A 24,940-nucleotide genomic window follows, 5' to 3' on the forward strand; every position below is an offset into this window, starting at 1 on the left:
TTGTCCATATCTCCACTGCCATGAGCAGGGACACCTCCCGCTCGAATTTTTCCCATGCTCTTTTCATGGGAATTAAATAAGGACAGGAACTTATAATTGTGGCTTGCAATTTTCATGCTTCTCATGAACAACAGCCAGCAAGGAGAATGAGCAAGTGGTTTATTGGTATGGGAATTTGGAAAACCCATGGTGTGCACAGCACTCTGCATCCAAGCCAAGTGACATCTGGTGATGCATCAGATGACACCTGGAGTACAGAGGAATTCGTGAGGATCACCACAGAATCCTAGAAAGTGCCCTTGGACCTGCACAGAGGACCTGCTCCATTACAAAGCCAACTACAGTTTCTAGGAATGATATAATCATGTGAAGGGAGACCAGGTTTATATTACCAGCAGCCATCATTTGGAGGATGTAGCTGAGCTGTAAGCAGATAGCATTAGCAAGGTGAGCCAGAGTTCACCTGTGTTACAGGGCTCTGTGCATGGCATTAACTGGGTTTGATGCAGAGTAGTTGGAGGGATGGGAAGCCAGAAATTCCCTGCAGAAGTGGGATGGCCAGGAAGTTCTGTGTCTGAAGCATGGCAGGAAGTGATCAGTCTCTAGGGACAAATGGTCAGAGTTGGTGGGTTGGATCCTGGAGAGATGCACAGCAAGGAGGATCCCTGCTTGCTACAGCAGAACTGGTGTGTGATTCTGCACTGGCAGAGAAACCACAGCAGGGTCTCAAAGTGCTCCATTTGGAGGAAGGGGTGCCTCGGTAGGGGTGGGATTAGTAGGATGCTGCAGGGAAGATCTGGAGATCATGGAAATAATGTCAGCATGAGCAGATCTCCATCCCCTTCCTGCTCATCCTTGACAAATACACTCCATCTATATTCTCTCCTCATTCCCTGCCCCTAATGGTACAGGGAGAGTCAAACAGCTCTTATTTTATATACCTGCCCTATGACTCCTGAGGGGGAGGCAGTTTGTCTCTCACTAGAACTCTGGAAACATGGGGAAAATGAATTTAAATACAATGTTTTGGGGTCATGTTCTCTGATGGTGCAAATCAACACTGCCTCAGTTAATTCAATTAGCAGTGCTGACCCTGGAGTCATAAATATTGGTGAGTCTCTCTCTCTGAGCTCTGTGGCAGCATGTGGAAGATTTTTAAAAGAGCAATTTTCCACATACACCCACACCCACCCCCACACACACACCTCCTCCCATTTTTCATAGAATTAAAAAAAATCCTAAAAAAAGTTGTCAGTCTTTGGGCCAAAGTTCTGGAACCGAATATCAGCTGTACTGACTGCCAGACTGCATCTTAGAGCAACCCTCACTGGATGCACTCAACTGTCTCATTCAAAGGACTTTTTTCACATTAAAAAGCCCCTTGAGTTTGATTAACAAGTGACAAATAAGCTGCTCCAAGGCCTTACAGGAATTCTGAAGGATAGATCAGTGTGGGGGCATGCAAGGACTTTCACTTCTTCTTAGAGGAAATCCTGCCACCTCCTATGCATGGCGAATTGCAACAGAAGGATTCATATCCACAAAAGAAGTGTTTCCTGTGCATTTGAGATGGCAACAACAGACAGGATTCCCTTTCAGCATACATACATCCTCTACAAATGCGTGGGAGTCCCAGAAGGGTCTTGGCGTCCACTGTTTTGAGAGGTTTATTATTTTGGGGGAGGGACAGACTTAATTTTAGTTTGTAAGTGCAGCAGGTCTCCTCCCAGACACTGACAGTCAAAAGCCACGAGGACTGGATGTCATTTACTGTCATTTCTCACAAGAAATTGAGGACCAGCACAATCAGGGTCAGGTACTGAAGTAATAACCTCTTTCACAGTAACAACCTGTCTTTCATTTCTAGTTCCTCATGCCTAGCTCACTTGAGCAGCTTCAGATAAATCCTAATTATTATAGAAAAAATTCTAAATCAACTTAGTCAAGTGGCAGAAATCCCAGACTGGTAAGAGGGTTGAAAGGAAAGAAAGAAGTCATTTCTATGCAATCTTTCCCTCAAATATGCACATAGGAAAAAAAAAAAGGAAATATGATAAATAACTGGTCTTCATTCAGTCTTTACTTGAGAGTTTTCTTGCCTAAATTTAATAGTTGATCACAACAACAAATATCAGCATGAACAATGGCACAATGGCAGTTGTGTTAAATATCCAAGTCTGTTTTTCAGAGAAAGGTTTCTGGGGGCATTTATCCTTTCTTTTCCCATTCTCTGTCTCTGCACTAGCAGAAAATGCAGCGTATTCCCCTGCCCTGTGTGATTTTTGACTGGATGCTGAGAAGCATTTCTTTACCAAGAGAGTGGTGAGACCCTGGACCAGGCTTCTGGAAGGAGTGGTCAATGCCCCAGGTCCATCATAGTTTGAGAGGCATTTGGACAATGCCCTTAACCTTTGGTCAGCCCTGACGTACTCCAGCTGTTGGACTACATTATTATTGTGGGTCACTTCCAACTGAAATATTTTCGTTCTATTCCATTCTATTCTTGCAGTCATTGTCTTCTCTGTGAATAGGGGAAAAAGAGGGAATGAGGGTTCCAAGGATATGGCTGTTCCCTGAGGCTGTGAGCAGCAGATTTCAAGTGAGCTGGATGCCAGAGCAGTCACCACATGATGTTAAGGAACTGCAGATCAACAGTGGAAGACATTGACAGCACTGCAGAGGCTGTAGTCCCAGGACCTGCCTGACTTGAACCTGGCTCAAACCAAATGCATAAGCTGCTCATGAGCTCTAAATCTGGTGTTTAGGTTTGAAAGCCAGAAGGAACTTTCCTTTCTCCCTGCCTTCCCCTTCTCCTGCATGCAAGCCTTTTGCCTCAGTGCCTTTGCTGTGTGGGCTGGGAGCAGGATGCTGGGAGTGGGAAGTCAGTCTCTGCTTCCCACCCTGCTCCAGGATGGGAACAGGAAGGGTGCCACTGGGGTGGGAGTGCCATCACTTGCCTGTGGAGGCTTCCACTTCCAGAAAAAACAGAATCTGTGTTTGCATGCAGGGCATCTCTGTTTTATGTGTTCAGTAGCTGTACTCCATCTGAGTGTGCATGCTGAACAGAATGCTGGTAGTAGTAGAAATTCCATCAGCTTGAGGAGAGTTGTCCCTTACCTATATCCATAAGCTAAGAAACTGAAATTGGGGTGGGGGGGAGAAAGAAGCTTGAATTTTTCTAGTATCCATATGTTTTATTGCATGGACTCCAGCAGATCAAGGGATGAGATTCTGCCCCTCTGACCCGCTCTGCTCAGTCCCCCTGCAGAGTTGCCTCCAACCCTGGGATCCTAGCCCAGCAAGGACAGGGAACTGCTGGAGCCAGGCCAGAACAGGGACACCAAGGGGATCAGAGGGATGGAGCAGCTCTGCTGGGAGGAAAGGCTGAGGGAATCGGGATTGTTCAGCCTGGAGAAGAGAATGCTTTGGGGTGATGTCATTGTGGCCTTGCGGTGCCTGAAGGGAACCCACAGGAAAGATGGAGAGAGACTCTGGACAAGGGCCTGGAGTGACAGGACAAGGGGCAATGGCTTCACACTGACAGAAGGGAAGGTTAGATTGGATATTGGGAAGAAATTGTTCCCTGTGAGGGTGCTGAGGTCATGGCACTGGGTGCCCAGAGAAGCTGTGGCTGCTCCATCCCTGGCAGTGTTCCAGGACAGGTTGGATGGGGCTCTAAGCAACCTGGGGTAGTGGAAGGTGTCCCTGCCAATGGCAGGAGGGGTGGAACTGAATGATTTTTAAGGCCCTTTCCAACCCATACCTCAGCCCTGGGTGTCCCTGTGTGCAGGGAGGGCTCCGAGCAGGGCCCAGGCTCTGCTCCAGGGCCCAGCAATGGCACCAGAGGAACGGGCAGGGACTGAGGCCAGGAGGTTCCACCTGGGCAGGAGACAGAACTTCTGTCCTGGGCAGTGACAGGGGACTGAACAGATTGAACAGAGAGGGTGTGGAGTCTCCTCACTGGGGATATTCCAGACCCTTCTGGACACAATCCTGTGCCCTGTGCTGCGGGATGGCCCTGCTGGAGCAGGGAGGTGGGACCAGCTGCCCCACTGTGGTCCCTTCCAGCCTGACCCATCCTAGGATTTTGTGATTCTGTGAGTGCAGGTGTTCTCATAATCTGTGTTAAAATCCTAACTTAGAAGCCACTTATAAACTCAGTGTTAAATTCTTGGTGTGTTGTACAGAAAGTGAGGAATGAGGGGAAGTCTCCAGAGCACAAAAGCTTTAGCTTGCAGTCTCCAGTGAGACAGGAGGAACACCTTTCTTCTCAAAAAAGGTGTAACAGGATAAGAAAACGTGATACTATATACATTTCTGTGGTGGTCTGAGCTTGTCTAAAGGATATTGGTGTGCATATCCATCTTGCATGTGAAGGTAAGGACTTTCTAGAAGGGCTAAAGCAAGCTGCTCATTGGGGAGTTAGTGCTGAAAATGAAATTTGGGTGGTGGATCTCATCCCTAGCTGTGGTTTCTGGATTGTTATCACCTCCCTTTTTTCTGTTGGTTCCCCATGTTTTTCGAGGGAGGAGAACAATTTGCAATGGAGGCACGCTGAGGTGCTCAACCTCCACTACCAGAAGGCTCATTTTTGCTTTCTATTAAGGACAGGAGTTGAGTGCTCCTTCACATGCAACAGGCCCCGGTGTCCTGTAAAACATACGGGCCCAGGAGAAAGGCCTGACCTGAGCCTCAGCTGGTGTCCGCTGGCGTCAGACCAGCCCCACGTGCTCAGAGCAGCTGAGGGAGCCTGTCTCTGTGTGCAGAGCTAAGCTGTTTGCCTCAAGGGCAGCCTCAGCCAGGCTGAAGGACTTAGGATGAGATGGATGCTTCTGTACTTCCCATGTAGTTTTTTGAAATGTTTGCATCAGTCTACTGCTATAGCCTTGAGAAAGAGGAGGGAAGCCTTCCCTGATGACTCCAGGGGTATGTGTGTCCTTTAACAGCCCCAGGAAGAGAATGCTGGCTTCCCATAGTAAGGGTTTCCTGGAGGGAGAAGCTGATCAGCTTCCCAGGGTCACCAAGTCCTCTGGCACTTCTGCTTTGTTAGGATGAGTGTGCCAGGGACACCGAGGCTCGGATGGTCTCTGTTACAGCCCCAGTTCTACAACTGGGGAGAGGCAGCATAATTCTGCTTTACTGCCTTCCCCTGTTTGAAGGCTCAGCCCAGAGGATTTGTTTATCAGCTCTTCCACATGCCACATTTCAGCACGAAAATTCAGAGTGTTACAATGCCAGCGAGAATGACGTTTAATTTTAGCAGACACCTCCTTGCTGTGTGTGGGAAGATGGGCTTTGCTGGGCGCTGAAGCGCACAATAAGGCTGTTATCGAACATTCCCATGCTGGTGGGAATTAGAAGCAGCACAGTTTTAAAAATCAGCAAAGCTGTGCTCACTTTAAACCAGTCTGCTTTTCAAGTCTTCACCAGGGGCATTTTGCATTTGCTGTCCCAAGAGACAAATGGAGGACTGAGGGTCATATTTTCTCTGGAGCCCCATCAGTTAATATCTGCTGAGCCCCTGACTGGGAATGCTTATTCCACCAAGTGTGTCAGATTTGCTGCCCTGTTTTGCAGTAACTCGTGCAGTGCCTGAAGCAATGCATAAAACCAGGGCTGGATACACCAGTGACCAAGCAAAAAAAGGCTCAGTTCCTTGGGAAAGAAGGACTTTTTGGATCACCTCTACAGAGAGGGAGAAGAAGGGAAAGGAAGGGAAGAACAGCGCGTGAAGGAGCTGTGCAAGAGCGGGTGCAGAGGAGGATGAGTCACCTCCAGGCTTCAGCTTGGGTGGCAAGGGAAGCGCTTCCACCTCCAAAACACCTCCTCCCCTTGCTTTTTCACTGCTTTGCTGAGCTCAGGTTCTGCAGTGACCCCCAGATCTGGGCTCAGAGAAGGACAGTGGCAGTGCCCCAGCATGGGAAGGTCAGGGCAGGAAAGCACAGCACCTCCTGTGGGGATGTCACAGCCCTGTGCCATCAGCAGCTGGCAGAGGACTGGCCACGGGGCTCTGGGTAAGTCTGACTCCCTCATGTTTTATGTAGTCACTTAGCACTCAGCACTGGGGGAGGCAGCACCAGCAAATCAAAGCATCTCCAGGTCTTTACACTCACTTTGCTTGCGTGATGTCCCACACAGAGAAATTACCTCACAGAGCCCTCAGCCAAGAGCTTCACAGCTGCATATTACAAGTGCTGCCTCAATACCCAGCACTGGGGCAGCAAAAGGGATATCTCCCCTTATTTGAAAAATGACACTCAGGCATAAAGTCTCAGCTAATTGTCTGGGCTCTTCTGGGTGCTTTATTTTGTCAGTACAAAATCAAAGCAGTGCTAACTGGTGATTCATGGCAAAGCTGACAGGCACAGTGACTCAACTCCCAATAACACTGGTTTGTCTCCAGAGTCTCTGGGGTTGCTGAAGACATCCAACTTTCAGGTGGGTAAATTTAGGTGAGAAGAATCATATCCCATGAAGCAATTTGCCTTCCTCTGCAAACATCTCCAGTGAGAGGTGTGCAGTGACTTGTGTAAAATGTTCTCTTCACAATGAAGCAGCAGCTCTGAAATGAATATTATGAAATGTCAGTGGCTCTGCCCATGGACCGATGGCCAGCTTGTAAGAGAGTAATTATTTGACCTGGACTGGGGGATTTCAGGCATAGAAAACCACAGTCTGAATGCTCAGCTTGTTTTTACCCACAGAAATTCACTTAGAGACAGATCTCAGGGGTTACTCTGAAATCCACAGAAAAGTTGTTTCTGTACAAACAGAAAATTTGCCTATCAGAGCAAAGCAGAGTGATCAGGTGGCCAAATCAATATGAAAACTAGCCAAACCAAAACAACCCCCCCCCAACATGCTATAAACAGCACCATTGTTTTGGAAATACCCACCTCTTATGATTACTTTAGAATAAAAAGTATTTCTCTGATAGCATTAATCCTTCATGCATAGGTGAAGTACTTTTTCCAGACCACTAACACCAATGAAGATGTCAGATATGCTATGCTATCAAAACAAATGCACAAACACAGTAGATGTAAATCTTTATTCCTAAATTTCTATTTATTCCTAACTTGAAACCAGCTGGCTGGGTGTCTGTTCAGTAAATCCCAATCTAAACAGTATTACACAAGAGATCAGTCCATGGGTTTTAAAGAGAGCTGGAGAAAATTGCTAATATTCATAAATATTAAATCAGTTGCTTATTAAGTGTTTTCTCTTATTAAACTGCTGAAAAGTTGCTTATTTGAACTTGTTCTGCCATTGACAGAAAGTTGTCTTCAGAAGCTGATATTAAATACATAGAAATGTCTTTACAATCATGGTGCAGGTTTGTACTCATGGTACTCTTGTGTCACTGACATAATGTAGAGTTTTCCAAATGTGCAGCACATTACAGGCCTCTAGTGGTAGAAATGGAAAAAAAAAAACAAACTAGCTTAGGATCCATCCTAACTGTAACAGTTCCTGATGGTACTAAATTCCAGTCTTAACAAATTATGTAATGCTTTCTGTTTATAGATTTGGCCTTGTAATTTGCTCACCTGAGGGAAATGGAAATTCAGCAGAGATCAGAGATGTCACTGACAATTCTCTGTTAATTTGAAAGAAAAAAAACCCGATAAAGTAAACCAAGTTTAAAAAAAAATAAAAAGAAAAGCACATGGTGCACGGCCCTAGTCTTGCTCAATTAATTAATTAATTGCAGTAGCCAAAAGAGGTAGAATGCTGAGAGTCTGGCAGGTTACAATCATGCCATACCACACCTGCCTGGGCTCCAGACTTACCACCCTTTTTTCTGCCAGGTCTGCATGGGCACAGGACTCTGCCAGTCCATGTCAAAGCCTGGCTGCTATCACCTCCCTGTCAGATTCAGGTGAGAGGTGTCCAGGAGCATCCTCCTTTCAGCCCTTGCAAAAGGAGCATATCCTCCTGCCAGGGTTGATCTCGCAGCATTTAACGTTTGATTTACTCAGCACAAATTTATTTATCTAGCACAAAGCACAAGGCAGTGACTAAGCAATCACCACAGGGTTGTTTGGTGATTTGGTTTTGGTTTTCTGGGTTTTGTTTTGTTTTGTTTGTTTTTAATTACAAATTTTCACTAAGATTACTAATAATATTCTCAAACTCTTAATTTCTGAGATAAATATGCAAACTTATACTACTCAAAACTCTCAGCATTTTATATGTTTTTAAGGGAGTTAACACTGTGGAGAGGAGTACTATATGTAAAAAAACAGAAAGGTGAGAAGTGACAGAAGTGATTGAAGGTTTTTTTCCCCCTGGGTATTCTTTATAGGAAAATGGGGTTTGGTCACTGGTTACTGCATTTTGATGGAGGAGTAGGCAAATCTGAAAGGCTTTAGAAGAGATCAAATGAAATGCTGTATACCTGGGGACTAAAGAGCTGTGGAGGAAAAGCTTAAGGTCATAAAAATCTCTGTATGAACAAAGACCATGGAAGAAATTATGGCAGAAGAGGGTGAAATTCTGTTGAGGGTGGCATTCAAATCAGAACATCCATATTTGGCAGTGAGTGCATTCCTTTAAGCATCATCTTGGGCTTAAACATCTTTAGGCCCTCTCTTGGATCTATGGAAGGGACTTTGATCTATGGAAGGTCTCTTGGATCTATAGAAGGTCTACTGGAAAGTGTCCCTGCCAATGGCAGGGGTGTTGGAACTCGGTGATCTTTAAGCTGCCTTCCAACCCAGGCTATTCTATGATTTACACTCGCCAGTCCTGTCCAGGGAATATGTGAGTTGGACCATTTTGGTACAAATAGTGCCAACATTTCTCAAACATTCCCTCTCATGACCCACAGTGAAAAAATCTTTAATTTAGCACCAAAGTCCAGTTGCAGGGCATCCTGAGTGACATCTCACAGCAGTTCTGCAGCTTCCTCAGGAGAGGAAAAGGAGGGGCAGGCCCTGATCTCTGCTCTGTGTGACCAGGGACAGGACCCAGGGAATGGTTGGAGCTGGGTCAGGGTGGTTATCAGGGAAATTTTCTTCCCCCAGAGAGTGCTGGGGCACTGAACAGGCTCCCCAGGGATGGTCACAGCCCCAAGGCTGCCAGAGCTCCAGGAGCATTTGGACAATGCTCTCAGGGATGCACAAGGTGGGATTGTTGGGATGTTTGTACAGGGCCAAGAGCTGGACCCAATGATCCTAGAATCAAGAGAGTCTACGATCCTATTGCTAAATCAACTCTTAGAACAGATTTCTTGCCGCTATTAAATGTTCTCAAGTATAGAAGAAGAGACTGTGATGCCTGAAACATGGCTAAAAACTCATGGCTACATGGTAAAAAAAAAAAAACCAAAATCAGGTAATAAAATAACTGGCATAAGTCCCTACTCCACAGCAGAGGTGATTTCCTCATAGTGCTGAAGGGTGGGTTATTCTATTAATTTAGGGCCACAGCTGGTCTGTCCTCTCTATAAGAAAAGGCTGCCATTCATGGGGTGGAAACCTTGCTGCCCCCCTCCCACAGTGGTGAAGGAGTGTCACCTGCTCCCCAGGACACCACTGCGAGCTCTCAAATGTGACATGAGGCCCTTCTCTCATCGCCTCTTACTGCTGGCAGCTGGTTTTTGGCTAAGACATTGCTCCTGGGGAAGGGGCTGGGCAGGTGAGGCCATGAAATCCTGAAGTGAACACTTGTGTAAGCAGATGGAAGGGATCTGTTGGTGACTTGTGTGGAGGGCAATTCTGGCACTGCACAAACCAGCGTGGTGACTGCCTGTGCTGGCATTCAGCAGAGTCTTAAATGCATGCCTTTGAAGATGCTTTTCCAAGGGGCAGCTGGAAGCCTCCAAATATTTCTATCTTTCTTACCTAGTTAGCACGGAGATGGAACTATCAGCCTGGAGCTCAGCAAATTATCCTAATTTCAGTGCACAATCTCTGAAGTCTTAAAGAAACCCATGAGCCATGTAAACATACTTTTGCAAAAGGAGGCCCCTTTTTCTTCTGTCTGCTTTCTTTATATCATTAGTTTGGGCCTTGCTAGCTACAGAGTCATTATATCATATTCTAATTGTCTAAATCTCCTGACAGAAAGTCATTAAAAGGCTTCCTTCATCTGCTCTAAGACAGATGAAGACAAATTGTACACTCTCCATTTTTTTAACAGAGTGTGTGACCTGCATACTCAGAAGCAGGTTTCTTTCCAAGGTAAGTGCCTGCTCTGTACTCCATCGTGTCTCCTGCGGCAGAGGTCAGTGGTTTCCTCTCAGAGGGGTGGTTTGTTGCCTTCAAGCTAGGAGAATCCTCTACCATTGTGTTTTTCCCACACTGGTGTGTAGAAGACTGTGTCTCAAAGCACTATGCGGCAAGAAGGACTAACCCACAAACCAAAGCAGCATGTACAACCAATCCCAAATGGATCAGTTCCAAACTTCTCACAGTGGTCAAGATAAAAAGGAAGGATGAAGTCTGTTGAAGTACCTTGAGCTAGCCCACATCATCCCTCAGGATTTGGCCTGTAGCCTGACAAGACTAGTGCCTGTAGGCCAGGTTAACTTTCCCTAGAACTTCATGCAGTTGCAGGAGAATAGAAAGCAGGAGGAAAGGAAATTCCTGTGTGCTGCTCTGGCTCATTTGTTGCCACCTTTACCAGGACTATACTTGCCAGCAGCAGCGATGATATTTACAGTTCTTGTCATGAACAGATTACCTTTCTGTAAGGATTCCTAAGAACAAAACAGTAATTAAACCTCATAATGCCTTGGGGAGTTGCAAAAGAGTCATGTTACTTTTATAATGAAGCTCTGCAGCTGTTTGACTGTGTATGGCACTTCTATTATTGACTGATTCACCACAGGCCCAAGGAATCTGAACTGGAGGAGTCCCAACCACATTCTTTTTCTGCAATAAATTGCGGAAGACTGGCAGTTTTTTCTCCAGTCAATCACCCACGCTGTTTTCAGAGAATCCCAAAATGGTTTGGGTTAGAAGGAACCTTAAAGATCATGCACTTCCAACCCCCTGCCTTGGGCAGGGACACTTTCCACTATACCAGGTTGCTCAGAGCCCAATCCAACCTGGCCTTGAACAGAGTGATCATGACTTTGACAGCAATACATAAAATCCAGTCAAAGTCCTGCCCAGTAGAGATGTTTCCATTTTTTCCTGTGTGGAGGAGTTTGTTGCCTCAGTAAGGATTTTATGTCACTGTCTTTTGTCATGAGTTACTTTAACTTAAGGTGAAATTTTCTATTTTACACATAGATAGAGATTTAGGATGGATCACAACAAAACTGAATCTTTTTTTGCTATTGTAAATATAAGGAAATTTCAGGAAGGTGTCTGCTGTTCTCCACAGAGTAACTGCTTTAGAGGACAGAGATCAGAACAATCTGTGCTGCCTATTGGCTCCAAAATCCACCATTGGAAGTTGGAAAGTTGAACTGCTCATTTTCTGGCTCCTATAAATATCTGTTCTATTTGGCTTCCAGATCACCGGGAGCATCTGTACCAGATCATTAGAGGAGGAAAGAGGATTTTGCATCCTCAATTTTTATTGCTGCCATAAATACTTTGGTAGTCATCGCATAGGGAATCAGACTCTGCAGAGCCTGCAATCTGCATGTTAGACACGATCCAGTGCATTGCAGGCATGGGCAGGAGAAAGGGAGGAGCAGGCAAAATGGGAATAAAAGGTGAAGTGGAAAGAGTTGGGGATACATCACAGTCTGGTTGACCACCAGCAATTTGCAGGCATAATTAGGGGGAAAGGTTTGATGATAAAAAGGAGCCATACTAATTTCTGTGGGGACGTTTCTCCAGGTGTAGGGCAGGAACAGAAGGGGATGAAAGCATAGTACCATCCCAGAGGGATCCAGATCAGTTTAATCTGGTGGACACACCTTTGCAGAGGGAGGATGATATGGGTATCTGCCAGGCAAGCAAAAAAAAAAGGAAGAGTTGTCCTAGACTTCCAGAATCCCCATGAGGCTAACAGATGTTGATGTGGTAATTCAGAGCATCTGATTTAAAAAGAGAATACATTATTTTCTTTCAGCAGCAGCATTACAATTACAAGAACATCCTCTTTCCTACAGTGTGAACCCCAGACATTTGCAGGTGGCCTGGACAACATTTGTGCTTCGGAAGAAGCATCTGTTATGACTGGCTTATTTGATCAGCTGAGTGCACATAGTGGAGGAATATCAGAAACTAGAGGGGAGGAAAAAAAAAGGAAACACAATCCTTATAATCCTTTCTCCAATGGCAGTGGATGTTCAGAGGCAAGTTCTATTAAGTGCTCTCCCTTCAATAGGAACAACTGGTCAGAATTAATTTCTCAGCTCAGCGCTGTTGGTGGGTTTGTGTGGGAGTGAAATAGAAGAGGAAAGTTCTCAGAAGCACCGAAACATTCAAGTATCACCAAGAGACAGGTACATGGAGATTCTGTATTTCCTTGATTAAATGGGAAAAAAAAAGAGACAGCAGTCATCAGCACTGTGCTCTCATTACTGCACTAATTATAGCAGGAATTCAGTCTGTGCTCTACCCATGGCTCCAGCATATTGGAGATGCCATGAGGTCTGGGTTTGGAGATCCACAGGCTGCATCTATTGGATAATCAAGTTTGTTCAGTGTTCTTTGTAGAGCTCTAGGACTAGAACAATATTCCTGGCACCCCTTGGATGTCTAAATGAAGACTCATTAGCTTCTCTTTCTTTTGGCTTCTCGCTCCTTTAATGCCAACATCTTGGCATAAAAACCTTGTTGCTACCATGATGCCTAAGGTTTGGTTTTTGGTTTGTTTGGTTTTTTGTTTTTATTTTTGGAAGAAGTTGTTATAAGCCAATTGATCAATACATAATCTTAAGCTCATTTCTGGGAAGTTTTTGGATGATGCATTAAATTTTGGGATCAGCATTAAGTCCCTTCTCCTTGTCAGTCACAGTACAATTTTGAAATAACGCTGATTCAAGACATGCTGAAAAGACAGCAGATTTTGAGATGAAAGCCAAAAGTTTCTGAGTTCTCTAGGCCTAGGAGTTACTTGGGAATGTATTTTGGGGACAGGGCTCCCACAACCAAGACTAATGCTTAGCCATAAAGGTACATCACGAGAGAAGGTTCTTATCTCAAAGAAATGATGAAGGCTGACAAAAGGTGGGTCTAAAAGCAAAGAGGACTCAATTCAGATGCCTGTACATAGGTAGGTGTCCAGTGCCACTGGAGATGCCTTAAGATAGGTCTGACGGTAATTTACACAAGAGTTGATGCAGTCTCCCCAGTTCGATGTACAGAGACAGTCTGCTCAGTAGCTCTGCCAAAAATACCTTCCTGTAATCTCTTCTAAACCTTTCAAGGTCTGTGCAGTTGGTTACATGGAGCATAAGCAAGGCAATCAAGAAACAGAATCCCTGTGCCAGAAGCATCTTCAGCTGCTTCACTGGGCCTCTTAAAGGCTTCTTTTTGCTGTGAGTTTGGATTTTTTTCATGCACAAGAGCTTTGTGGATTAGACCCAGATGTACTGGAAAGTTTGGTGAGGTCTTCAGAGTGTCTTAGTGTTGGCTGATTGTCACCTGAAACCACTGTATTTCCCCAGAAGCATATATAAACTGGTAATTGCATATTAGCAAAACTAACTCAGCCATTCAATTATTATTCTGTATAAATTCTATATCTGTGAAAACATTTATTATTGTTTTCCCCATTGTTGAGAGAGTACTCATAAAGGCAGCTGTCATTTATTTCTGTTGCAAGCAATTGAGAGCTGAGGTAGTTGTTTAAAAGCACGAATTAGAGGAGATGACATGAACCTCCCTTGGCAGCATATTCACAAAGATATTATTTCAAGAGTTCAGAGCTTGCTCTGGAGCACATTTGCCAAGGAGCAAGGTAGTGCTTCATCTGCTGGAAGTGTGGACAATACAATCCTTGGACTTCTCCTGACTCGTAAATGTGTTATCCATAAGCAGTTTGTTAGGCAAGAGTCCAGATGTAGATATGAGCTGAGGAAGAGATCTGTGGGTTTGTCACCTTCCTTCATGTTCTGTGGCATCCTCAGCTCTGATATTTACCTCTCACTGAAGCCAATTCCATGCATAAGTTACCAGTATTTTTTATTATCTACATATAATAAACTACATCTGAATATCTGCATGCATCAAACACTTGAGCAGCTTGATCCACTTGAATTGCATAGGAAGCGAATTTGATGCCATTCAGGAGTTCCAAGGGCCAGGTATGTGCATTTTTCGCCCCATCCCTGGAAGTGTCCAAGGCCAGGCTGGATGAGGCTCTGAGGAAGCTGGGCCAGTGGAGGGTGTCCCTGCCCATGGTAGGGGGTGGAACTGAATGATCTTTGAGGTCTCTTCCAACCCAAACCGTTTTGTGGTTCTGTAATCTGCCAAGTCTCTGCTGTGGGGTCCAGAGCAGCACCATGACATAGCCTGTGTATCCAGATGAGCGTGGCCCCCTGCTCCTTGCCTTTCTCAAGCATTAGAACAGGTCTCCTTTGGTAACCTGTCCTTTTAGTACAGTTCTGGTTGGAAGCAACAGCAGTCACAGGACCAAAGAGCAAAAGCTGCACAGTCCAGAAGCCCTCAGGATTGTTCTCCTGATGATACTTGCTATTGATAATGATTTTGTGGCAAACACTTCTAAACTATGCGGGAGATAGCCAGGTTTTTCACTGGTTAATATATTTTTCCATCTCGATGGAGTTGTCTGAGCTGTCACACATTCTGCATAACTGAGTTCCCTATTACTGTGCCTGTCATTCATGTCCCTGCAATCCCCTTTTTTCTTGCCAAATCACTGAATTAAAAACCCAATTCACTTTGGCACTAAGAGCTCCCCTAATACTATTTCAGTGAAGGAGCAATTTTGGGGGTTATTTTTCTACTTAGTTCTTGCTGAAAGTAAAAGTTCTGAGGCTTTTGTGTGCAGTCCCTGCAGAGCTGCCCTTCACAGTTGTGCTAAAATTCATCAAAGGACACCCATTCCCGGAGTGTAAAAGTACCACATTGCTGAGGACATCTCTCCATCTGCCAGCCATGCTAGTGAACATCTGCAGCAGCACCACTGGGAGTACTTCAGGAAGAGGGAAGGTTTTAAAAAAATGACATGTGTTTCATGATATTAAAAACAAAAATCCAGTTTATGTGAACAATAAAATAGTTTGCCCCAAATTAAATTTGTGAAAATTTACTACAGGTGATTATTTTTTCACCACGGTAAAAAATATTTGATGGAGAAGTTTTGTGTCTTTAATTCTGAGTCTTATACATCAGTATAAATAACTCAACAAACATTACTTAAACTACCTGATAGATATAATAAAATATAGTCCCATCTACATGTGACAGATAGAAAGCACTGATCTGATTTATCACTTCCATTGATTCACACAGATAAATCATTGAGCTCTTTTTAGGACTGGGGCACCAAAAATACAGAAATGAAACCTGCTGGTTCATGAGCAATTAGAAAACTTCAAGGAAAGGTCTTAATAGAAAGCTCTGCAAGAAAGAAAAAAACCAAAACAACACCAAAAAAAGTGTGTAAAGTTCACTATGATTGTAAAGTTCACTATAACTGTAAAGTCCACAATAATTGTCTCCCTGACCCTGGGTCAGCAAAAACCCAGTATGCTACCAAAGGTCAGTCAAACCCTCTTCTAGACTGGATTGCCCTTCTAATGCCCTGACCCCCCAAATTCAAAATCTTCATCCTAAATCACCTTTCCCAAAAATATTTGTTTAAATACTTCCATGGTTTCCATAAATTACAGAAATGCAGTAGCTATCCAACAGCATCAGCACGTGATATCTTTCAATTAAAAACTCCCAACACATGATCTGCCTAATTCCTAAAGCTGCTTTGAAAAGCTAATCTTTGGTGTTTTGCCCTTCAAAATGGTTTGTTATGGATCTGGTGACAGACACAATACAGTGGTATGAGAAATGGTACTACCCTCTAGTTTATTTGGAGTTTGCTAATGATCTGTGCCCACTGGAAAAAGAAGAGGATGTATCCACGCCCCAGGTGGCCCCAGGTGACGAAGCTGAACCCCATCACTTGGCTTTGGACTGTTTCTTGGAGAGTGGGGGTCCAGGGTCCTAGTTCTGCATTGGTCCCCCCACGTGGGACTGAATCACTGCAGCTCTCTGCATTTTCCCTCGATGCAGTTGCTGGAGATCACTTGGTGTCTCTGCCACACCCCTCCAAATATTCTCCTGTCGTTAAAAACAGTGACTCCCCGAGGGACACAGGCTGGATATGAGGGGATGATTCCAGCTGAGTTTTCCCTGCCTTGAGTGACTGAGACTGAGTGAGAGCAAGTGAGTGAGTGAGTGAGTGAGTGAGTGAGTTCTCATTATTCTCTATCCCCTCATTTGGTGGTCTGGACTTATTTTGAGCACTCAAAAGTCTTGCTGTCAGCCCCTTGTGCTGGTCTGAAGCAGTGCTCCAAACAGACTGCTTTCCAGCTGTGATCCTTCGTCTTTTACTGTCTGCAAAGCTGTCGTGGCATGTCCTGCAGAAACCTGCAGAAGAAATGCTGGCCCGGGTCCCACTTGGCCAGGCTGGGCTCCTGAGCATGGCACTAAAGGTCAGTGGTTCACTCCTGTGGAATCTCAGGAATCTTCTTCATTTGTTTCCTCCTTCTTTCCAGTCCCCTAATCAGATAAACCGTGTGGGGAGAGGCAAGAGAGCGAGGGGAGGAGTATGTGATGTAACCTCTTATTCTGGCTAAGTTGCGCGATAACCCCACGGTGCCTGTGGCTCGCAGTGGGGTTTAGGTGGCACCGCTAGGAGACTGAAGAAGATGGCCTGAAGATTCACCACGGCTGTGGGAGACCTCGCAGGGGATGCACTCACCTCCTTTGTGGAGAGGAAGGCTGCAGCTCCCTGTCTTGCCGGCTCTACCTGCGCCACGAGTGGCTGGGGCAGCCCTGGAGAAAGGGATGCTTGGAGCCACTTGCGCTGCTGCGGTGAGTCTGCTCCTCCTTCCTGCCTCTTCCCGACGGGTTTGGGGGGAAGGAAGGGGAGTGAGCTGGACTGCGTGTGGGTTTTTTGGGGACTTGTAACCGTGTGGAATCCCTGAGGGATTGACTCTGAGCCTGCTGATAATCGCCGACTAATCCGGGCGCTGGCAGAGTCCATCCGGATAACAAGGGCATGTGGCTCTGAGTCAGGATAGGTGTGACACCTCCCAGGGGTCTCTGGCTTTGTGTCAGAGGAACACCCGAGAAGGACTAACTGCAGGAGAGAAATTTGGGGGTGTCTGTCACTGACACAATGTGGGGCATGGGTGTCACAGTCCGTGAGGAGGGGTAAAAGGAGAAAATGTACTTTTCTCAATGCCAGCAGGAGATGAACCTGGAGGACGCTGCCCCTCTGTATTTGCTAATGGAGAGAACTGGATCAGGTAGCTCAAGCTGTTGAAACTAACTGCAGAAAAGTGTTTTCTAGGAGAACTTCTAAGTGCTTTTGAAAACATCTCCCTACTAAAGGAAAGAAGGGAAGAGGAGGATGATCATAATATGTATGAGTATTCTACTTTATATACTATATTAAAGAATCTGTCCAAGATAGAACAAAATTAATGTATAAACTGGGGCCTCAGAAAAACCAAATAACCAGCTCTGTTAACACCTCTGGAGCTGCAGCAGTGCTGAATGAATCCCTAGCTGCCTTCCAGCACTGGGAATATCTAATACTACCTGTGGAAAGATGCAGTTATGACACTTGATGTTTGTCCTCACATGAATGTTGTGCCCGCACTGCTTTAGGAAAAAATGCCATGTGACTGATTTCCCAGTGGTACTGGCAGTTCCCTCCTGGATCTGGCAGATCACATGCAGCTGCTCAGAGCATTTTTAGAGGTGAAAACTCCATGCAATATCAAAATCTGGAAATTAAATAATAAATTATTAAAAATTATTTATAAATAAAATCTGGAAGTTAAGTAGCTAATCATTGGGGGGGGGGGAGCTTCTCTTTCTTCCCTTTTTAAAGGACACTTTAATCCTGGTCTAAAATTTAATTTTTTTAGAAAGCAAACTATTATCCTTTCATTAGTTGTAGTTCTTTGTCTAAAGAACATCCTAATTCCTGACTCAGTCAAGTTAATTTCTTTCCAGAACTTGGGATGGCTTCAACTTGGCAGAAAACTCAGGAATTCTACAACTGGATTCTTGAAAGTGGAGGTAGGTAGAGATGCTGTCTAAAATGGGAATTTCTGCATCAACAGCATGATCATGAAAACCAAACCTAAAAGGAATGCAATCCTTACCCTAGCCCACACTTTCCTAAATAAGAAGATTTCCACTTTTCCTTCTCCATGATCACAAACTTCCCTTAAGTCTTGAAATATATCTCATTGACCCTCCAGTTGGATCACGGTAAGGAATGAAGGGACGAGGAATTTCCCAGTGAGCAAGGAGCAATAAATGCCTGAGATTTTTGAGTCTGGAGTACTAAAGAATCTGATTTTTTTTAAATGTATATTCATGTGTCATGAGAAAGCTTAGTTGACTAAAGAGTTAATACTTTGGGGGGTTTAAACTCTTTGTGATGCCAGGAAAACCTGTTATCAAATGAAATATTGGCAGTAACCACTCCTCAGTGCTTGAGATTTGACAGCTTGCAGTGAGGAGACATCAGATTTTCATTAATTAAAGGCTCAATTTGATTCCAAAGGGCTGTGATGTATCTCTGGTTGTAAAGAAAAGCCACAAAATGCCATGAAGGTAGAACAGCAGGCTTGCAGGAGGAAGACATGAGGCATAATGCTTAGACTTTGCATAATGCTCAGTAAATGTTTCACGACTTAAATTTCACAAGAAAGTGTAAATTGTGATTCAGGACTTCTGATGAGCTGCTAAATCTAGAAATGGAATGTCAAAGAGCTCCTAACACAGCTCGTAACAGCCATCAAAAAGAACTGGAAGGTTTAGAAGGGAGAGGGATTAACAGAGTTGTCCAGACTGGTACAGCATTTATAAAAAAATGAAGGGGGTTGACACACAGCAAAGGAAAGCATGAATGGTATCTGGGATGTTTTTGCTGATATAATATATCCTGGATGACAGCAGGATTAGGAGGAGGTGGCATGACAGAAAATCTCTTCAGTTTCCCTTTGCTGTAGTACCAAAGAGCTGTTACAGCAGGGTAAGTGTTTTGGCATTTCCTAGTGAATTCAAGCTTCTTAAGAGAGCCCACTGTATGAGCAGATATAAAAATGAAGGAGTGGAGAATTTTAGATATCCTGAGGATTGTAAGGACAGGACTGAAACACCAAGGACTGAAACACTTTTATTATAAAATTGTAAATTTACACTCCTGAGGAGCCACTGTTGCTATGGCTGCTCCTGTGCCTCCCTGCACAGTATCTGGGATCACTCCTTTCACCCAGGGAGGGCTCCAGTTCATCCCAGGAAAGATCTGCCTTCCAGTACAGCAGTTGATACCCAAAAATTGGGCTAAAACCTTTGTGCTAAATCCTTTTGGCAGAATCAGAGCAGAAGGACTGAGGTGCAGCTTTGCAAAGACACAAAGACACCAATTTTCTTTCTGCAGCGAGTGCACCAAAGGGAAGTATTGAAATACAATTAAATATATCCGTCCCTTGCTGTGTGGAGGTGCCAGCTGTGGCTGTGTGTTTTGCTTCTCAGACCCAAGGACAGACCCGTGGCCACTGGTTTACTCCCCACTTCCAGTCACCTTGATCTTCACCTCCTACCTCTTCATGGTGGCACTGGGACCGTCCTGCATGCGGCAGCGGCAGCAGCTGGAGCTGAGGGCTCTGCTACTCACCTACAACCTGGCCATGGTGGCATTATCCAGCTACATGTTTTATGAGGTGAGGAGGTAGGACTGGCTCCTAGGTAAGCATCTGAGAAGGGTTTGAATTCCAGAGCCTCCAGATTCCAGGGTTTAAACAGCTTCTGCTGATGGACTCTGCTGAAGGGAGTGGAAGCTGGCTTGGACATGTCCATGTTTTGCCACAAGAGGAGCAGTATTGTCCTGCTGTGCTTGATTTCCTCCCATTTCTCAATATCCCTGCCATTCATGAAATTAACATGGAATTTTATTCATGCTGAATGAATGAATTGCAGGTTGAGAATTCCCCATTAGACACAGATTTTGTGGAGAATGTGGAATGGTCTCATTTCATCTCGAGTCTGGCTGGTGATGGATCCATCTCTGAGGATAAGAACCACTGGACTAGTGGAAGATGTCCCTGCCAAAGGCAGGGGTTTAGGACTAGGTGATCTTTAAGGTCCCTTTGAACACTATGATTTTCCAAAGTTGGCAGTTCTCTCCAGGAGTGCCAAGCACTCTCTGTCTTCCTGCTGCTGAGAATGTTAAGAACTTATTTTTCTGCTTGTTCTTAACACATAAGCATTTCTACAAGCCTTTCCCCCCAAGTTTATAGGCCACTGAAAAGTCTTTGAGGGAACATGGCCAAATAGGTTTCAAAAACATTCTGTTGCCAACAAATATGCCCTTTTAATTTGTATTACAAGTGTTACATCAACACTAATTGCTTTTGGATTTTTTTAACAAATGCTGCTCCATCTGAGGACAGGTGTGCAAATTGCTTTTCTGCACATGATTGTTCAGTTCTACTGGTTATTTGGTCCAGTTTTTGGCTTTCCAGTGAACAAGCAAATGAACCTACCAAAGCAGAACAGAAAGATCTTTGCAAAGGAGAGCAGTGTTTCTCAGAGAAACTTAGAAGCCTAGTATTCCTGCTGAAGTAGTTTTGAGCGCTCCAGTGATTACACAAAGAGTTATAAATCTTCCCAGGCCCAGTTTGCATTTTTTGAGATTTCAACCAGGATGTGAAGTACTTTGTTTTAGGTTTTTACTATGTGTCCCTGGATTTTCTGTCAGTACTATAAGACTGAAACCTCACTACCTTAGCATTAATATGTCCATCTTTTTCGGAACAGATGGCATTCAACAGAAAACTGATTTCTATTTGCTTTTCGTCTGTTTCAGTTTCTGGTCACTTCAGTCTTGGATAACTATAGCTACCTGTGCCAGCCAGTGGATTACAGCCGGAGTGAGCTGGGAATGAGGGTACAGTTCTGGAGAAAGCTTGCCTTAGGCCCTGCCCTCCCATGGCTAGGCAGATCCTTTTGCTCATAAATAGCAATTTGCATGGCTAAGAAGGCTTTGATTCCAGTCTGTTGTTGCCAGTAAATCTATTCCACTAAATTGTCTCCTTCAACAGTTGTTGTGCTTTGCTTTAGTTCTCTAAAATTAATCATCTCAGTCAACCCAGCAATCTAAGTTTGTTCTTTGACCATTGCAGAGAGGGTGATTTTACCAGCTGAAGTATCAATATTGCAAATCAATTATTGAAATAGATGTGATTCTTTGCATGGATTATAAGGATTCTGGGTGATCTCTTTCCAACAAGAAAACTGATTTTTATATCCTCTGCCTTGTATGACAGAAATCTCACTTAACCCTTCTTTTAGCAGGGGAGTTTAGCTAAAACTATTTCTTGGTCATCACAGGGGTTTGGGTCCCACCAGCATCAGCTTTCCAAAAATGCTGTGTGAGTTTTTTCTCTTTGAATTTGGAGTTACAATGCAAGCATCGTATTATCTTTTCAGTTTTTCAGAGTCCTGCCATCTGGCCAAAAAAAAAAAAAAAAAAAAAAAAGGACCCCTTAATTTTCCCCCCTTGCTGCAGATCCCGGGTGGACAGGTGGCAGGGATACAGCGTGATTGAAAATGTATTGATTTGGGGTAAAGCTTTAACCGCCGTGCCTTGTGCTGCCCAGCAGATGGCAAGAGTGTGTTGGTGGTTCTTCTTCTCCAAAGTCATCGAGCTGCTGGATACGGTAAGGAGGGTTCAGCTCCTCAGCGGGACCGGGGCTGCACACAGATACTTCTTTGGCAGAAAGGGGCAGCGTGCCAGAACTGACGTCCTGGGTTGATCACATATTGATTCGCTGCCTGTCTCTGTCCCTTGGCTGCACACACTCCCTCCCCAGCACCCTTCCTGAGGCTGGACACAGTGCTAGGGGAGAGGCTTTACCCCTGGCTGCTGCCAGGTGGGTCCCCAAAATTTTAGCTGCTGGTGCCACACAGGTTCTGCTATTGCCTGGCTGGCTGATTAACAGTGGGGCTGAAAAGGAGCTGGACAAGTCCTGGCATCTCTGCTGCCATGGATTTTCCCAGAGCTCTGCACTAAAGGTTTGTGTCCTGGGGGAATTTAAAGTCCACCTCTTTACAGCTTGTCGTCAGGTGTCCTTCTGCACTGTAAATGAACTAAGTGACTGGACAAGGCCTCTGCTTGGCCAGCAGAAGACAGCTGTGTCCTAGCCTGAAATTTCTGAGCTCTCTGGGGTGTAAGTTGACAACCCACTGAAATGTGAATGAACATGTGGATCCTTCCTAGGTCTATTGCCAGGGTTTTGGCTGATCCCCTCTCTGTTTGCATCAGCAACAAAACAGCTTTTTGCCAGTCCTGAGTGCCTGAAAAGCAGATGTTGTGTGTGTATGAATGTGCATGGGGAAATGCAGTGACCTGACATGTATTCATCTGGCAAAACCCTTCTGCTTACTAATGCAAATTCCAGGAGGGTTTGGCCATTCAACACAGTGGATTTTCTATGGGTTATTGTCTGGTAGCAGTAAATATACAAGCTATGTCCTGAAAAGGAGCAGATCCAAGCAGCTGTGAATTGTATGGAAGCTCAGTCAGAGTCTCAGATGTGTCCTCTTTGGACTTTGGGCCCTGAATCTAGACATAAAAATATCTGGGGCTTTGTGGAAGAAATTCTGTCTTCTAGCTCCCCCTACAAGTTCTATTGTGTTTCACCAGTTTTTGTCAATAGCAGAGGAAATGGATTTGGGAGATTCAGACTCATGATTAACTATTTTTATAACTTTTTACTGTGAATTTTTTGTCTAGACACATCAACTCAAGGTTTTTCTTTGCCTGGCTTCTTTCAGGTTTTCTTAATTCTGCGCAAGAAACAGGAGCAGGTGACTTTTCTGCATGTGTACCATCACGGCTCTATGCTCTTCAACTGGTGGTCAGGGGTCAAATACGTGCCTGGAGGACAAGGTATGCTTGTAAGAAATGCTGCTGCAAGAAAACCTTATGTTTCTCACAGCTTTTTTGGGCCATAGAGGTAGCATTAACAGTGCAGATGGGCTGAATGGCAGGTAGGAAGCTCACCTACTTCCAAAGGTGAGAAAAACGTGCATTTCAGATGATCCTATCTACTCAGCTTTTGGGGCTGTTTAGGCTGCCCTGTTCACTACCTCAACCAGAATAAGAGTGTGGCATCAGAGCGGGTCCAAACAGAAAAAAATAACATCCCACAGAAGGTCACTGTGTATCTCCTCCCAGAGCAGTGCTCCCTCTCTCTCCACTCAGAGGCCCTGGGGCAGCAGGCCAGGTTCTGGCTCTGTTTCCTGCTGCGACTGTGCCCATTTCTGGGCTGTATCCAGAACACTGCCCCTTTTTGCTCAACTGGAAGAGAAGCATCTGTGTACTAAGCATCTGGATACTCTGGTAGGCCTTATACAAGATGCTGGGGCATTCTTTTTTTGGGAAGTCATTTTGGCTACACAGCCTTGACACCAGAATGGTGTGAAATGCTTACGTCAGACAATCAAAGTCTCTCCTCTGCCTTTGAAGCCCTTCTCTGTCTCTGAACACTTGATATGGGATGGGTATTTCATGGATACACCAACCTTGGCAGTGTTCCAGGCCAGATGAGATGGGGCTTTGGGGCAACTCTAGTGGGAGATGTGCCCTGGGGGTTGGAGCTGATGGCCTTTAAGGTCCCTTCTGACCCAACCCATGCAACGACTCTGGATGCTGAAGGAAGGGAGAAGCTGATGTGCTTCCACAGTGTCCTGGTTTTGCATGGGAGGTATGAGATCCCAGGTGGAATGTTCATGCACAGAGGTGGATGTGGTGTGTTTTAGAAGCATCATCATAGTGGCTGTTAGCCCTTCACGGGGTTAGCCTGGAATGGGTCGTGTGCCTTGTTCACCCTCACTTTCTCACTCCTCAGCCTTCTTTGTTGGGATGCTGAACTCCTTTGTCCACATCTTCATGTACAGCTACTATGCCCTGGCCAGCCTGGGACCGCGGATGCGCCAGCACCTGTGGTGGAAGCGTTACCTGACCATCCTGCAGCTGGTAATTAGCTCCAGGTGTTCACCCCTGCCCTCCCATGGCTCAGGTGTGATGGCCTCTGCTGTCTGTCACCTCACTGGCTCCATTTGCTGCTGTCCATGGAAGGCAGCACGTTCCCAGGTGCCACTCTGAGAGGCAAAGCCATGGGTGACCTGTTTCAAATGCTTTCACAAGACTATCAGAGGCCTTCAGTGACCATCTCAAAATAATTATCCCTAGCTTTGTAATGGGAAGGGAAGAGAAAAATTAAAAAATTGGATTCCTCCTTTTTATGGAGGAGGAATGTGGAGAGGAGCTTTTATGGAGCTTGATGTGGAGAGGTAGGAACAGTGGTTCAGGGAAAACTGGATTCTCAATAAGGCAGCAGACTGGGGAGCCTTGATTCAGTTCCTTCAGAAAGGAAGAGGGTCTCTAGCTACAGGCAAACAGGCAAGTTAAAGAGAAATATGTGAATTTTACTCTTTCTCTAGAAAATCCCTTTGGATTTTCTTTCCCTCATCTCTGATGAAGTTACAAATCTGGAAAACCCCATGTTTTTTTAAAGATTCAGCATAAATGCAATGGTCCAAACAAGGACAATGGTTGTAGGAGAGATTTTTCCACTCAAAGAGAGGCTTTGCAAACCAAAAGTATGCACTTACAAGGGAAGAGGAAGAGGATATGTGTAAAAAAACACTGGTGCAGTGAAGACTGCTCCAGAATTCTTACTTAGCCTGCATGGCAAAACAGAACAAGAAAGCATTGCATGAAATAAAAAGGTATATCTAATGCAACTTATAGC

General features: G+C 44.9%; 1 protein-coding gene across 3 annotated transcripts in view; it reads left to right on the top strand.

The window, feature by feature from the left end:
* Positions 1 to 24,940, top strand: part of LOC135442219 (very long chain fatty acid elongase 4-like) — an 87,415-nt gene that overhangs the window by 60,649 nt on the left and 1,826 nt on the right. Inside the window, exons 2-9 of one of the 3 annotated variants that reach the window (XM_064701772.1) lie at positions 16,769 to 16,970; positions 17,350 to 17,407; positions 18,123 to 18,188; positions 19,656 to 19,843; positions 20,989 to 21,069; positions 21,785 to 21,841; positions 22,959 to 23,073; positions 24,035 to 24,162. In XM_064701772.1, the coding sequence (XP_064557842.1) occupies positions 16,848 to 16,970; positions 17,350 to 17,407; positions 18,123 to 18,188; positions 19,656 to 19,843; positions 20,989 to 21,069; positions 21,785 to 21,841; positions 22,959 to 23,073; positions 24,035 to 24,162 (816 nt within the window). In that variant the 5' untranslated portion in view covers positions 16,769 to 16,847. Of the gene's footprint in view, positions 1 to 9,154; positions 16,971 to 17,349; positions 17,408 to 18,122; positions 18,189 to 19,655; positions 19,844 to 20,988; positions 21,070 to 21,784; positions 21,842 to 22,958; positions 23,074 to 24,034; positions 24,163 to 24,940 lie in introns of those variants that run through there. The other 2 variants (XM_064701773.1, XM_064701774.1) reach the window with 2 other exon arrangements.

This window comes from Zonotrichia leucophrys, chromosome 1A (genome assembly GCF_028769735.1).
Source record: "Zonotrichia leucophrys gambelii isolate GWCS_2022_RI chromosome 1A, RI_Zleu_2.0, whole genome shotgun sequence".
Lineage (NCBI taxonomy): Eukaryota > Metazoa > Chordata > Aves > Passeriformes > Passerellidae > Zonotrichia > Zonotrichia leucophrys.